Raw genomic sequence first — 16,526 nt, 5'->3', positions numbered from 1 at the left:
TCATTGTGTATATATAAATATATATTTTGCCTCTATCATATAATATATATACTTTACTATTCTATTATTTTAAAAAACCTACTTTGGGTCTGATAGACCTATGTGATTTAACATTTGCGGCTATGACATTTTTAATTTGTTATTATTTTTGTATTAATATTAATATAATTTATCATACGTCATTTTCTTCTGACATTCTTAATATTTGGTGCGACATAACACGTTTGAATTTGGCGGGTAATTTTAATCTGTTCGATTGTCATGGTTTTGCGATATTGCATCATGATCGATATCTTATATCGTATATTTCTATTTCGATAATATTCTTGAGATACACTTTCCTCCGAGAGTGTACAATGTAGGTTCGAAAATCGTCAATCATCGTTGATCATCGGTTTCTATCGCTGCGCGAGAATATATAAAGGGGATACACGTGTCTGTCTTATTAGTGCATGACATATGCTGATATATGTATGATCAATGTGAAATTGCTCGACGTCGTGGTTAAATCTTCTGATATCGCGGAAAGTCCGACGAAATTACTCGCAATTTCTAGTAACGTCCAGTTGTAAAATCTGCGACGTTCTTTCACGAACGCCCTTAAAGATCTATATTACATTGAGTGTAAGAGGGAAAAGGAAAGTTGCGCGGCATCTGTCCTCGTAGTTTTTCATTTTGGCTGAGTCAAGGTACGTTATCGCAAAATTAATTACGATAATTGCATCATTTCTCTTCGCGTTTTCTATAATTACGTTTATAATGCTCTCTCAAGAAATTACTTTGACCGATATTTATAAAAGTGAGACTTGTGACAAAACTAATTTTATTAAATAATGTGGGCAATTATTTTAAAACGATAATGAGTCTTAGTAAAATATTCAAGTTTATTACTGATAAGGAAAAGCTTGTTTAAGCAATTGTTGATTTCTCTCATTATTAGAATAGAAATTGCTATTGCCATGGATAAAATCGGCAATTTAAATCGCTTATTGTTAGAGGATACGCATGTGACTTACTATAAAATGAGAATTATTCTAATTTTATTAAAATTATTTTTGCAGAAATCTCATAAAATTCTCAATAGCTTCTCATAAGATTATAACACAATCAAAATGGAGTTTCCAAATTTGGGAGAGCATTGTTCTGAGAGTACATGTAATCGTTTGGATTTCTTACCATTAAAGTGTGATGCCTGTGCGGAGATCTTTTGCACAGATCATGTATCATATGCAAATCACAGCTGCCCCAGTGCATACAAAAAGGATGTACAGGTGCCTGTATGTCCATTGTGCAATGTTCCTATACCGATAAAACGTGGTGATCCACCTGATTTGGCTGTAGGATTGCACATAGATAATGACTGTAGAGAAAATCGTAGAAAAATATTCTCCAATAAGTGTTCTTCGAAGGGATGCAAGGTCAAAGAAATGGTACCAGTAAAGTGCAGCGAATGCGGTGCCAATTTTTGTTTAAAGCACAGGCACCCTACAGATCATGCTTGCATTGGAGCGGAAGAAGCTTTGAGACTACGTAGGCTGGAAGCACTAAACAAAAAAGCTCAAACGACAATATCGCAGAATAGCAGCAACAGCAATTCACATTCGTTTCGAAGTCTTCAAGGAACAATAAGCGAGGATGAAGCACTAGCCAGAGCTCTCCAAGCTTCCTTAGAGGACGAAGAAAGAAGCAGAAGAGTATTACAACCAGTGCCTTCTGGAAACAGAGATAGGTGTAGACTTTCGTAACAGTTTGTACATTATATTATTATAGAAAAAAATATTCGTTTTCTGAAATATTGTTTATTTGTATAAAAATATATATAATTTATTTTTACCCAACGTACACATACAACAAAAGTTCTAAATTTTCTTGATTTTATTCCTTTCTGAACTATTATATATCATATAGTATTCATTTTTGAGCTATTATATATCATTGTAGAAGTAACGACTTTGTTACACCTACATGCTGTTATTATGTAGTGTATATAGAACACAACAATATATTTACAATATATTTATAAAATTGCTCACCTAGTTAAGCACATTGTACCACAGAATTTTGTGAGACTTCTCCTAGTAAAATACGAAATTTTGTAAAGCTAAGATTTAAAAAAAAATCAAGTGATGAGATATTAGTATATATGTAATATATATATATTGTATTTTGAAATATTTGAACTATATACACAACATGATACATCAATTAAAATATTTGTCTATAGGTATTATTATATAAAATTTTAAGTTGCGGGGGTACATATTCATAATTTAATATATCATTCCATAAATCATAAATGTGAATCATTACATTTAATTAAAATTATAAATTTTTTGGCTTGTAGCCAGAAAATATACTCTGCCGAACTATAATAAAGCTTCAATCTAGAGTGCCTTAGTAGATGAAGCATAATCCACATTAGAATATGCGCTCATAAGAAATCTCTGTTCATTTTAATAATAAAAATATGCATAGAAATAATTTTTAAATTCACACATATTAACATTTGTAATCCATTTGCTTTAAAAATTATTTCCAAACAGTAGCTATTGTATAGATTTTCACTAATACAAAAATGTATACTCAGATTTAATAGATTTATAATATTGTCCTCAAATGAAATCGTCAATTATCGTCAATTTAATTATTGTGTATGTGAAAATATACATAATTATTATCATCGTTGACATTGTACAAGGTGCTTCTTATTACTATTTTAACAAACGATATAAAAAATACACATTGATTTCTTAATGCAATATCAAAAACTGTGATGGCAGAAGGAAATCGTGTAAATGTATGATATTTAAAAGTGTTCGCATGTGTTACAACTTCAGCAAAGTCTTGATATAAAAATTACGTTTTGACATATCATAATCTCACAGGCTTATAAAAATTCTTCACAATATACTGCTACAAAAAAAAAGGATAAACATGGGTATATAAGCTTTGTATTCAAGATATTGCATTGATATTGAGAAAACTGATATTCATAAATTCTGTGATAACTTAATTATCATATTTTTATAAATATACATAATTTTACAATATATACACAACTCAGTTTTTTTGGGGTTTAATTCTGTTAAAAGTATATATAATAAGCACTTTCTTTTTAAATAAATGATATGAATTATATATATGATGTGGTATGAGTTTTAAAATAATTACAATAAACACAAATATATCAACAAATATCTTATGATACATATAAATGCATTGACAATTAACACGGTCATATACCACATACATGTTTTTTGTCACTACTAAATATTTATATTTATCGACGAATTATATGCGCTTTTAATATTTACAAAACTCGAAAATAGTATAATATTTGAAAATATGTATGTATATATATATATATATACACACATCTACTAACTACATATATACATACATACTCTCATATATATATATGTAAATAGAAATACGATTTTTTACCATTTCAAAGTTTGTTATATTGTTATATTGTACTCACCTATGATGTATCAGAGATATTGAAAAGTAAAAAAAAAAAGACATGTTTATTATCTTTTGTTTCGAAATCTTTATTATTTTTTAGGGAGAAATATAGATTATTTCCTTAGTATAATTTTGTTTATTTTATAACATATTAACATCTTTGTAAAAAGTATTTTAACATACAAATTGCTTCCTTCAGTATTTCTGATAAATCTTTTAAAAAATTCAAAATATATAAGGAGAGATAGTTTACTATATACATTCATATATATACACATATCTTCTTATATATATATATATTATAGTAATTTATATTTAATGGATTCTCTGATATGATAACACAAATATAAAATGGATAATAAAAGCAAGAAGATGGCAAACAAGTAATGTCAGAAATATATAGACAAGCATATGTATAGACATTTATAAAAGCTCATTTATTGATATTAATGTACAAAATTCGTAATCTTTTTATTTTTTATCAGATTTTATTAAATTTGTTATATAAAATTTCTAAAAATGCTATCAATGCGATAACTTTTGCAACAAATTTTTTCAAATTAAGATATGCATTATATTAAAAAATATTCATACATATATAATAGATCTTATTAGAGTAAAGTGATAAGAGGCAGTAATTTTTCTCTTGCTTCGATATTCTCAGGATTTTCGTTACCATCTAGCTATAATAAATCTAGACATATGTATTAATTTAAATCAATTTGAAGAAAGTAATAGAAACATTACAAAAAACTAAATTTATTTTTAGCTAATTACCCTAAGTAGCTTGCATTCAATATATATGTTGTACATGAAATAAATTTATATTTTATTCTTTCAAAGAATATTTTCATCTAATAAGTATAGATAGTTGAACACTGGTATAATGATGTAGAGAGTAAAATAATTTTTATATTATAAGCTTTAACACAATTTTCTCCACCGATTTTTAAATAAATGAATAGGATTAGATTTACGAATATTTACTGTTTGGTACTTATGTATTATGATGTGATGTAACAACTTAATTTTTAAAATCTTCAGTCTACTTGCCTGTATATAAGTTAATGAGATAATTTTTATTTGTATAAGAGCTGAGTATTTTGTTATAATATGCTTATTTATAATATGTATGAAATATCGATTCTGTAAAAATGAGAAACGATCGTTATATGTTACATTTCTTTACAAAATCGATGTACTACCATATTTGGCACAAACTAACAAAGTAAAAATAAATTAACTTTTATCTCATCTTATTTTGATAAATATCTCGTTTTAATAGTACATTTAGTGTATGTAGTTTCATGTTATTTCTAAAATTGTTTCGTGACGTATATGTAATGATAAATATTTTCCTAATTTGATATACTCCATATTCTTCGTTTAACGTATTAAACATGTATTATTCTAGAATATAACATACACGAATAGCCATTCATTTACCGACTTTTCCTAATTTGGTGTCTGTTTTTGGATCAGCTGTAATATTTTGTACAGCAACTATCGTTTCATTAATCTTTGTCTGAAGATTCCTGAGATCCTGTATGTACAGCAAAGAAAGGCCTTTAGCAGCATTATCCAGCATTATGTCGCCCATATTGAAGCTGGGCACTATAGTCATTGCTGTCAGGGATTTACCCTTGACAGTTACGGCATTATTTGGTTGCTTAATTGCATCTGCATTCAATTTATTACATACAAGTTTGCTACATGCTTGTAGTGTTATAAGATGATCAGAATGCTTTGGTACTTTTAATAAATTTGCTATTGAAGTAACTCCAGTCTTGAAAGCATCACTATCAACTGAAAATTAAAGAAAAGCAAGATTTAAAGAATATCTTTTCCCATATATGATATGTTATTACATAAGATATTGCAAACTCTGTGATTTACATACAATCTAAATTATCTAGAGGATTTGTGGATTTGATATTAGGTATCTTTACTTCTTCCTTAGCCTTTGCTTTACTTCCTATGACCTGTTGATATTTTGGACCTATAATAAAAACAAATCATATACTTTCTATCAATGTGTTTATCAATCATATATAATAGATTGATAAATTAAGATTGATAATTAGATTCATTAAATTCTTTTATATATATACATATATGTATATATATATATTTACATGTATTTACATGTTGTGTAAATATGGAAGATAGAAAGTTTCAATTTTTCATATTATATATTTCAAATACTTACAGTCATCTCCAAATTCAAGCCAAATAGCGTATCCTATGAACCATTCTAATTTGTCAGCCTCATTTGTGGTTATCGGACACTTGATATCATTGCAATATTTCTCAAAAATATTGGGCCATTCTGGGGATGTAATGTTCCTTAATTGTTTACGGTCCTCTATTGTATAATGACGTATCTTTTGATCTTCCAGCCATACAATTACTTTTCTAACGTGCTGAGTATCTAAAATATTTGAATATATATTAATAATGATATTTTTATCATGTTATATTTTTATAGAAAATACTGTCCATTTCATCTATAAATTACTTACAGAGAGTCAAATATAATTTTTGTATATTTTTTTTTGTAATGATTATAATAATTATAATAATTGAAATATTCTTAACAATATCTCAATATTCACTCATCCAGTTAAAAATGCAAAACGAATTATGAAACGAGATATTTGGAGTCAAAAAACAAATGATGCAACACATATAATTTGTGAAGCAAACATTGAGTTTTTAGAGTATTTTATGATTAATGATAAATTAACATGTGCGCATAAAATTCGAAGTGTTTTTCCTCTTTTTTTGCTTTTTTACTGCTTCTTACTTGAAGAGTTATATAGCACAAAATTTAAAGTATCACAGGTTATGACGTGTGAAAAATCACTTACTATTTCCATTAACTTTATCCCATTCCATATAACCGAGGGCCTTCAATTTTCTTTCAAACATATTAATTAGAGAGGCACTACTACTTTCAGAGAACAATAATTTTTGACGTGATGTATAGAAAGTCTTGGAAAATAAAGTTTATCTTGGATGGTTCCAGATGATTCCGGATATATATTGCACTGCGCTTTCTGACGTAAACAGCTGTTTAAAAATTTGTGACCAATCGTGATATATTCGTGATAATAAGCGCGTTCAGCAGACTCATACCTATATGTAATAAAACTATGACAAGAGCCCTGAATATACTTTGCGCATGCGCACTATATTTATAGAATAAACTTATTTTGCACTTAATTAAAAAATTTATCAATTCACAAACGTAACATTGGTATATTTGTAAATCACAAACGATTTCCTATCAATTACAGTTATAAACTGTATACTATTAATTACAGATATTAATTAAGGATAAACATTAATAAAGAGAGAATCAAATGCGATAATTTTAAATATACACCGAAATTTAATCTTATCTTTATTTCCACCACAGTTTATCTAAAATAATTATCTCAATGTATAAGGGCCAATTTCACCAAGCTCGGTTAGATTAACCGACGGTTAAAATTAGCAGGGTGGCCAACAGAAAATAAAGGTGAAGGAAAACCAAGCATTCTTATCATTTCAGTTGGAACCCTGCTAATTTTAACCGTCGGTTAATCTAACCGAGCTTGGTGAAATTGGCCCTTATACATTGAGATAATTATTTTAGATAAACTGTGGTGGATGAAATGATAAGAATGCTTGGTTTTCCTTATTCTTATCATTTCAGTTGGAACCCTGCTAATTTTAACCGTCGGTTAATCTAACCGAGCTTGGTGAAATTGGCCCTAAGTATCGAAAAATTTATTCACATAATTTTTTTAATTTTATGTAATTTTCATGTAATTATATTTTCTTGTAATTTATATCTTTTTTGTAATTTTATTTTCATGTAATTATAATTCTTGATTAATCTCCATAATAAAAGAGAGAAAGATATATGCCAAGAAGCACGTGCGTAGTTTTTGTAAAATCAATTAATATATTAAATGAAAAAATGCATATAAAAATGAGAAATTTAGACATGCAATTTGTTTAGTGCCTCAAAAAGTTATTTGATATTTTGCTGGGCATGTCATCTCTCCGTGGCACTGCATCATTGAGCGAGATTCCAACATCGCTCTGGAGTTGTATAAACTATTGCCCGTTCATTCGAAAACGCTATTATTATCTTGGCAGACAGTAAGATAGATAAAGCTCCATCTATACATATATAATATATCTATGGCCTCAAGCCATAGAAAATTTATCAATCACAGTCAAATGTGAGAAGAATAATCAATTGTTATTGGTAATTTTTTTAGGACTAAGGCTTATTGCATCTATTGTAGATTCGGCCTAAAGGCTTACAATGGGTGTTTTCCAGCAAGGTACACAGATGACACAATGTAAGACACAGTATCACACGATTGGCTATCAAATACAAAATTTTAAATTTCTTCATTTGACAGCCAATCATGTGGCATTGGCCGCGTTCAGCAGAGAAAGCTCTTAGGCCCAATTCCACAACTTACTTTAACCGGAGTTTAACTCGTTAATGGAGGATTCACATTGCATTTGATGTACAATGTATGACGTCCGATTGGATACATCGGACATCAGACGTAATGTGAATTTTCCATTAACGAGTTAAACTTCGGTTAAAGTAAGTTGTGGAACTGGGCCTTAGTTATCGTCTTGTCAACACTCGACGTTGATTCGTTGGTTCTAAAAGTAAGAACCAATCACATTCGATTGCTACTAAGCGGTTTTCTCTGCTGAACGCGACCATTGTGTGTTAAGCCCGTATCAGACTACGCATTGATAATTGAAGATTGAAGATTAAAGATTGAAATTTGACTAATCAGAACAAAAGGGACTAAAATTTCTTTGTCCTGATTGGTCAAATTTCAATCTTCGATCTTCAATCTCAATCTTCAATGCGTAGTCTGATACGGGCTTAAGGCTTATTGCATCTATTGTAGATTCGGCCTAAAGGCTTACAATGGGTGTTTTCCAGCAAGGTACACAGATGACACAATGTAAGACACAGTATCACACGATTGGCTATCAAATACAAAATTTTAAATTTCTTCATTTGACAGCCAATCATGTGGTATTGTGTGTTACACCGTGTCATCTGTGTACATACCTTGCTGGAAAACACCCTACATCTATTGTAGACCCGGCCTAAAGGACGCAACAATATGGCGCTCTTGACGTGATTGGTCATCTAATAGCGCGGATCATGCGAAGTGGACTTAAAAAGAAAATTGACGAGTAGAGAGGGGGAGACAGGCATCGCGCGAGCATATGACACGCGCGTCTCGATCTTATCGTCGTTTAAGTTCTCGCGTGTCGTCATGAGAATGCGAGTTGCGCGTACGACGTGCGCGACGGCATTCGCAATCCAGGATCGCACATAGGCAGGCCGTAGATAGAGCGAGAGTGGGGCAGCGGATGATAATGATGGCCGCCACCAGCGATGAACGGAGTGTTATGGAACCTGGGCGAAGGAATTCGTATCTATTGAGATTAAATCCATTTTCATTGATGATAATATTGCCGATTCCACTTAATGTGTTTGCATATAGTTAAAGTGAAAAATGTATCTGTATAAGCTAAGATTGGCCGCGTTCAGCAGAGAAAGCTCTTAGGCCCAATTCCACAACTTACTTTAACCGGAGTTTAACTCGTTAATGGAGGATTCACATTGCATTTGATGTACAATGTATGACGTCCGATTGGATACATCGGACATCAGACGTAATGTGAATTTTCCATTAACGAGTTAAACTTCGGTTAAAGTAAGTTGTGAAACTGGGCCTTAGTTATCGTCTTGTCAACACTCGACGTTGATTCGTTGGTTCTAAAAGTAAGAACCAATCACATTCGATTGCTACTAAGCGGTTTTCTCTGCTGAACGCGACCATTGTGTGTTAAGCCCGTATCAGACTACGCATTGATAATTGAAGATTGAAGATTAAAGATTGAAATTTGACTAATCAGAACAAAAGGGACTAAAATTTCTTTGTCCTGATTGGTCAAATTTCAATCTTCGATCTTCAATCTCAATCTTCAATGCGTAGTCTGATACGGGCTTGACACTGTGTCATCTGTGTACATACCTTGCTGGAAAACACCCTACATCTATTGTAGACCCGGCCTAAAGGACGCAACAATATGGCGCTCTTGACGTGATTGGTCATTTAATAGCGCGGATCATGCGAAGTGGACTTAAAAAGAAAATTGACGAGTAGAGAGGGGGAGACAGGCATCGCGCGAGCATATGACACGCGCGTCTCGATCTTATCGTCGTTTAAGTTCTCGCGTGTCGTCATGAGAATGCGAGTTGCGCGTACGACGTGCGCGACGGCATTCGCAATCCAGGATCGCACATAGGCAGGCCGTAGATAGAGCGAGAGTGGGGCAGCGGATGATAATGATGGCCGCCACCAGCGATGAACGGAGTGTTATGGAACCTGGGCGAAGGAATTCGGGGCAGAGCGAGCCCGTGGATCGGCTAAAGCTGCTCTATCCGATGGTGAACGAAGAGGAAACACCGCTGCCGCGTTCCTGGAGCACGAGAGACAAGTACAACTACATAGGCCTGTCGCAAAATAATCTCCGCGTTCACTACAAAGGTACGTGGATAGCCCGTGTACGCGCGCGCGACCTCTCCGCGCGAGGCGATGCGTGTCCCCCCCGCGATGCGTGTACATCTTCTGCGTGATTTTACGCGATCGGTCGCGACCTGTCAACGGGGGCCCCGGTGTACCGGGCATCGTATCCGCGGCAGCGATCGGGGCTGCTCCCGGGGCAGGGACGGAGTATCGATTGAAAATGGCAGGGCACTTTTTCGCGTGTGTCAGCGACCTAAACAAAGGAATCAGCTGATCAGTCAGTCAGTCCCCCGGCACGGTCGGGCTATTACTCTCTACACGGGTGTCATCGTCGGCGACGTCGAATTTCGTACCGACAACGTTCGACGTCGCGTCCGTTTCCCGAGGTTGATCTTTGTAAATCCTACGACTTCTCGGGATGCTTCTCGATTCCCGTTGATGGGTTGGTAGGGAAAAAAACGAGAGAGAGAGAGAGAGAGTTCGAATGAAAGACAGAGTATATACAGTGAGATAGAGAAGGAGAGAGTCAGGAGGATGAAAAGGAGAGAGAGAGAGAGAGAGACACACGTACATGTATATATATATATACACACACACGACACGCACAATGTCAATGACAGCTGCGTCGTATGAACATGGACTGATATGTGGACTCGACCTCGCGCGTCAAGTCGACTCTCGTGTTCGAGTTATTCGTTCGAAGTGGAATTTTCGGCGTTTCGAATTTCATAAATGTTAGTTCACTGCTATACAGGGTGTCTCACTTTCACTAGCTTCAATAAGCTGGCGCGTTTTCGAAGTAAATTATTTTTTGAAAATATCGATAGAGCAATGGTTAACGAATTTAAAAATTAATTGGATTTTCAATTTGAGTAAGATAGATAAATAAACAAAGAGCAGTTAAAATAATAGATTTCATTAAGATGGAATCTATTGGAAGAGGCGGGGGAGAGGAGTATCGGACAGATTTCATTGTTGAAATATTTGATGATGGAAAATAGAAAGTCGTTCTTTCCATTTTAATTACTGTTGCCAAAAACATATGCTGTAAATCCGTCCAGGAACTTGTCTTGAAAAATTGATATATAAAGAATCACACACACACACACACACACACACACACACACACACACACACACACACACACACACACACACACACACACACACACACACACACACACACACACACACACACACACACACACACACACACACACACACACACACACACACACACACACACACACACACACACACACACACACACACACACACACACACACACACACACACACACACACACACACACACACACACACACACACACACACACACACACACACACACACACACACACACACACACACACACACACACACACACACACACACACACACACACACACACACACACACACACACACACACACACACACACACACACACACACACACACACACACACACACACACACACACACACACACACACACACACACACACACACACACACACACACACACACACACACACACACACACACACACATATATATATTCTTGGAAGGCACCCTGTACATTTAAATCTTATAAAAGTTCCGCTTTAACAATATAGATTCTTTCCGTTGTTTTTGTTATAACAGATTTCCTTGTATCGTCAGTGAACAATGCCAGAAAATAGCGGTCCTTTCTTTTCTCCTCTTTCCACCCTCAGGGCTCGTTATGTGATACAGAATATATCCCGGACCTTCTGTAAGATCCGGGTTGCATAATGACGACAATGACAACTCGCCACTGCGGTATTGACGATACCGCGAGCATTTATCTGTTCCTTTACTGCATGTATGCATGAAATGAGAAACATACAACGTATTTTAAACATAAATGTGCGTTATATATCTGCTTCGGACGAGCGTTCACGCTCGACGAACGTGATGTATCTTGCGTAGCGAAGAAAAATATTGTTTTTCCGATCCATGACGAGACACAAAGATTGTGTCGAGAGAAAGCAGAATAAAAGACGCAAATAAAAATCATTGCGTTTGTTTATTTATTATTATTATTGCGAGAAAAAATAATGCCAAAGATAATTTTTTTTTTAAGGGCTATTACAATGTATGAGAATAATACTGAAATATAATATATAAAATATAACGTGCATGGATTTTTGTTATATAATAAGTATACGAATACTTATACAACGTTGTAGTGTTAAATGTTATAGCGTGGTAATCGCAGAATAAGAGAGGACCGCATCTATTGTGTGCATACATATATATACATTATATAACTAGAAAAAAAAATATATATATACATATATATATATATATTTTTTATACAAATTATATATAATGCTCTATTAGAATACGAATATTCTATCTCTCGATGCGTATGATAAATATTCCTAGAATATCATAATTAATTGCGATGGCTATTAAAGTCGCAACTATATAAATGGAAAGCATGAAATAAAATATCGTGATACGTGGTAGATACGATGAAACATAATGCACGCGTATACTCGACTTTAGCTATGCTGCGCATCAATAATATCCGTTGCTGGCGAATCCTCTTTAATTTAACTTCGATCGTTGTCTCTTCTATGAAGTCTATGCAGCATTCGTTTCGGATCGTTCTAATCTGCACGTAAATATTTCAGTAGTTTTAATCTTCAGAATCCTATTAAATTCTACTATAATAAAATTCTACAGAATCCTATTAAATTCTACTTATAATTTCTATTTATAATTCTACTTATAATTAAAGAATTAAAATATTTTATTTACTTTATATTCTCTCTTATATACTTATTATATTTATAATATGTATATATATATAAATTTTTAGATATTTATGCTTTATTACAAATATTTATTTATTATGATTTGTTGTTTCTTTTCTCATTCATCGAACTCCGTAATTTACAAATTACCGGTACTTTGATTATTTCTTTTTATAAGAAAAGAAATCTCAAAAAGATGCAAAATCTAAAAATATTAATTAAACAAGCCATATTTCTGAAACATCCTGTAAAAGATGGAATAAATTTAGAACCACGGCTGCTCTTTTTGCGTTTCCGATTAAATTGGCGACTCATGCAATCGTTGATTGCGAGCCTCTCGAAGACTCGACAAATCCGGGCCTCTCCCGTTTACGCGCAGGTCCACGATAACGATTTCGAGTAAACGCGGCGGAATCCGGTGTAAGAAATCAACTAGAAGCCCTGTCTTGGATCGCGAATGCATGTGATGTTTACGGAACACGGCTTGGATGCACATGATATTCCTTGGATTAAGTTGGGAGTGTCTAAGAAAATGGAAGGTCGCCCACCCGTGCATCTACCGTTAGCCCTTAACTGTTCTTCACATATTTTCCTTGCGCTTACATTATACATTCGATTCTCTTAAAAACACGCATATCTTAATCTTCCTCGTATCTTTTACGTATCTTCTTGCAAATCTCTGAAATTTATGAGCTGCCGATTATTTGTTTATTTTATCAGAGCTTTTTACGGAAAAGATCCCGACATACTCAAATACCCGATTTTCTCTCTAGCTATTTTGGAATAAACCGGATATCGCCGCGTGCTAATAATTACATCACCTAAATATATTACATCAAAGGCACAATCATTTATAACGGTTTCACCGTACTCTGTGCAGCGATGTTTGCACAAACACGAATATAAATCTCATAACGACCTAATAAAAGCGGTATATCCGAAAGCTATATAATTGATGCCCGATGGAGATAGGTACGGTATATTACATTATGCAAGGGCGGGACATGCGCATAATATACAAACCCGTAGATCATAGATCGGCAGATAAAGCTTGTAACATTACATCGATGTGCCGCGCGTTGACCTAATGCCCTACTTACATCTGCTCTGCTAAATCGTGTATTTCCGCGGATCAATTTGTTCTTTAGCTTCACATAATAGGTATATTAATTATTTTTTTCATAGCAATATGAAGCTTATTTTTTCAAACATTTCGTTCGGAGTACACGTATCGAAACATTTAAAATTGAGTATCGGAAAGTCACGATAAGTAAACAACATTATGGAAAATCGAACGTTAAATTCTGCTAAAAAAATATGTGTTTATGCGAGAGAGTTTTTGTGCACGATTGCATGATATTTTCTTATATAAGGTGGACACTGAAAAAAATCATTTTACATTAAAATTTCTTAACGCGCGCGCGAAAGTCGCTTCCTAAAGCGCGCATTCTTCATCGCCACCGCGTGTTGCGATGTTATGCACCAAAAATACATCGCTCGGGTTTCAAGTTACGACGGCGTGAAAGCACTTGGTCGCATTTCACTTGTTTACAATAACCTGGACGTCTCTAGATCGCGCATTCTTCCGCGTAGTACTATGCGACTTACTCGAAATCAATATTTCTCATCGTGTCCAAGGCGCATAATGTATCTCGAGAAGGGAACCATATGTTCTCGCTTAGCTCTATCTTGACATGAAGACTAGCTACCCTTGCTTGGCCAAACTTGCTTCGCCAAACTTGCTTCACAGCGAGTGAAATAATAAATAAAATAGAGAAATTTTCTTTTCGAAGATTTTCATTCTCCTGGTATTTCTATAGATAGTATCATGAAATTGATAAAATACGAAATATATATTTCAATTATTAAACATATATTAAATAAATATTTCTATTCTCATTTTTGGGTAATTTCAACTGACTGTGTACTTTTACATGTACGATAGCGAGAATTGATTAATGCAAGAAGAAACATGATACAGAAATAAGTTATACAATATATCTTCAATAACGTAACTATCCGTGATAAATCGTTTCCGTGTTTCCGCACGCATTCTGATATCCATGCGTTTATCCTGCAGTCCAGTAGAAAAACAATCGGATGTGTAGGCAGAGAAGATATACATATCTGAACGCATAGCATTCGTCCTTGCATCTCCAAACCGCACGATGACCATGGCTTGAATCTCAAGTGACAGATACGTTTAATCTACGAAAATGCGTCTGTCTTTCCATTATTAATATACGCTTTTATTTGCAACTCGTAATCTTTGTACATATCCGGATTACCTAGTTGTCGGATTCACCGATTCCTATAAAGTGAGTCGGGGCCGCGTTCTTTCCCCAGGTTACGGCAAAACTCACAAAGACGCTGCCAGCGTTCGCACAACGCACGCAATACCGGCCGCCTGCGGCTTGTATTACTTCGAGGTGAAGATCGTGAGCAAAGGACGCGATGGTTACATGGGCATTGGCCTCTCGGCGCGCGACGTCAATGTAAATAGATTACCAGGCTGGGACAAGCACTCATACGGTTATCACGGTGACGACGGTCACAGTTTCTGCTCAAGCGGCACCGGGCAACCTTACGGGCCGACCTTCACCACCGGTGACGTGATCGGCTGCGGCGTTAATCTCGTTGACAACACCGCCTTCTACACGAAAAATGGTCATCATTTGGGCATTGCCTTCACGGATCTTCCCGTAAGTTATTCGTTACGTCAATTAATACAAACGCTGAAACAGATCATATTACATTTTAAAAAGGTTGGACATGCGTAAAAGACAAGGAGAAGCGATATTAATGAAAATCTGAAATATATTCGAACAAATGTAATCTCTCTTTCGCATATATATTCTTCACATCTTATTAATCTCAGTAATGTATAATAAATCAATTTCCTTTTTTTGTGTTTTTCATATTTGGAGAAAAATTGATCTTTTACTTTAAATTTTTACAAGTTTTAATTTTTTTCCTAATCTATTGATAAAATTATGAAATTTATTATTCAGAAATCATGATTAAATTTGTAAATTGAATACGATAGACTTAAACTTTATCCTAAATGTTGAATGTCTTACTTAAATGCAATTCGCTTTCGCAGACCAATCTCTTTCCAACGGTCGGTCTACAGACTCCAGGTGAAGTGGTGGATGCCAACTTTGGACAGTTGCCGTTTGTCTTCGACATCGGGGACATGATCAACGAACTGCGTGTACGAACGAGATTACAGATCATAAACTATCCCACGCCAGACCATGGCCAGGGCCAGTGGCAGGCAATCCTTCACAGGTACATATCCAACCAGAAAGCGAGACGGGGACCGGGTGCGTGATTTTCTACTATTTTTCTTCCTTCGTGGTTATTTTTCCTCCTCCTTCGTTTGTCATTGTTGTCCGTTAAGACCCTCCTTGATTTGCGGGAGTTTCTCTCAAAAACGCTTGCGCGGGTAAATCGAGGCAGTTAGCGAGAAAAAAATCGCCAACGGACCAATTTTCATAATATCTTTCGAGAGTAACGAAGTACTCTGTACAAATTCGACAGAATGGTGTGTACGTATCTCGTCCATCATGGGTACCTCGACAGCGCCGAGGCATTCGCCAGCAGCACGGGTCAGGTGTTCGAGGAGGACTACAGCTCCATTAAAAATCGACAAAGTAGGTGTTGTGCCTTGCCTCATGGCTGCTTATTCGAAAGGTTGCCGCTCTT

General features: G+C 34.7%; 4 protein-coding genes across 8 annotated transcripts in view; 3 read left to right on the top strand and 1 right to left on the bottom strand.

Moving 5' to 3' along the window:
- LOC115234275 (tetratricopeptide repeat protein 30A) overlaps positions 1–178 on the top strand; it is a 4,618-nt gene extending 4,440 nt beyond the window's left edge. Inside the window, exon 11 of the mRNA XM_029805227.1 lies at positions 2–178. The gene's annotated coding sequence lies outside the window, so the exon portion shown is untranslated. The remainder of the gene's footprint in view (position 1) is intronic.
- LOC115234284 (AN1-type zinc finger protein 2A) overlaps positions 1–3,507 on the top strand; it is a 3,989-nt gene extending 482 nt beyond the window's left edge. The window contains exons 1-2 of one of the 2 annotated variants that reach the window (XM_029805238.1): positions 277–689; positions 1,062–3,507. In XM_029805238.1, coding sequence (XP_029661098.1) covers positions 1,113–1,745 — 633 coding nt within the window. In that variant the 5' untranslated portion in view covers positions 277–689; positions 1,062–1,112 and the 3' untranslated portion in view covers positions 1,746–3,507. Of the gene's footprint in view, positions 1–276; positions 690–1,061 lie in introns of those variants that run through there. The other variant, XM_029805239.1, reaches the window with a different exon arrangement.
- Positions 3,508–3,877: 370 nt separating this feature from the next.
- LOC115234282 (RNA transcription, translation and transport factor protein) lies at positions 3,878–6,607 on the bottom strand. Its single transcript, XM_029805235.1, has 4 exons — positions 6,336–6,607; positions 5,675–5,896; positions 5,366–5,464; positions 3,878–5,271 (listed from the first exon to the last, which is right to left on the bottom strand). Exons 1-4 carry the CDS (start codon positions 6,394–6,396, stop codon positions 4,904–4,906), a joined length of 750 nt encoding a protein of 249 aa, XP_029661095.1. The 5' UTR covers positions 6,397–6,607; the 3' UTR covers positions 3,878–4,903.
- A 2,135-nt stretch (positions 6,608–8,742) lies between these two features.
- LOC115234286 (ran-binding protein 9) overlaps positions 8,743–16,526 on the top strand; it is a 16,300-nt gene continuing 8,516 nt past the window's right edge. Inside the window, exons 1-5 of one of the 4 annotated variants that reach the window (XM_029805246.1) lie at positions 8,743–8,930; positions 9,907–10,058; positions 15,138–15,520; positions 15,922–16,109; positions 16,362–16,474. In XM_029805246.1, coding sequence (XP_029661106.1) covers positions 8,875–8,930; positions 9,907–10,058; positions 15,138–15,520; positions 15,922–16,109; positions 16,362–16,474 — 892 coding nt within the window. In that variant the 5' untranslated portion in view covers positions 8,743–8,874. Of the gene's footprint in view, positions 8,931–9,714; positions 10,059–15,137; positions 15,521–15,921; positions 16,110–16,361; positions 16,475–16,526 lie in introns of those variants that run through there. The other 3 variants (XM_029805247.1, XM_029805245.1, XM_029805248.1) reach the window with 3 other exon arrangements.

Source organism: Formica exsecta, unplaced genomic scaffold, assembly GCF_003651465.1.
Source record: "Formica exsecta isolate Colony F162 unplaced genomic scaffold, ASM365146v1 scaffold2, whole genome shotgun sequence".
In the NCBI taxonomy this organism is placed as follows: domain Eukaryota; kingdom Metazoa; phylum Arthropoda; class Insecta; order Hymenoptera; family Formicidae; genus Formica; species Formica exsecta.
The sequence above is the reverse complement of the archived record's forward strand: the minus strand, read 5'-3'. Positions and strand labels throughout refer to the sequence as shown.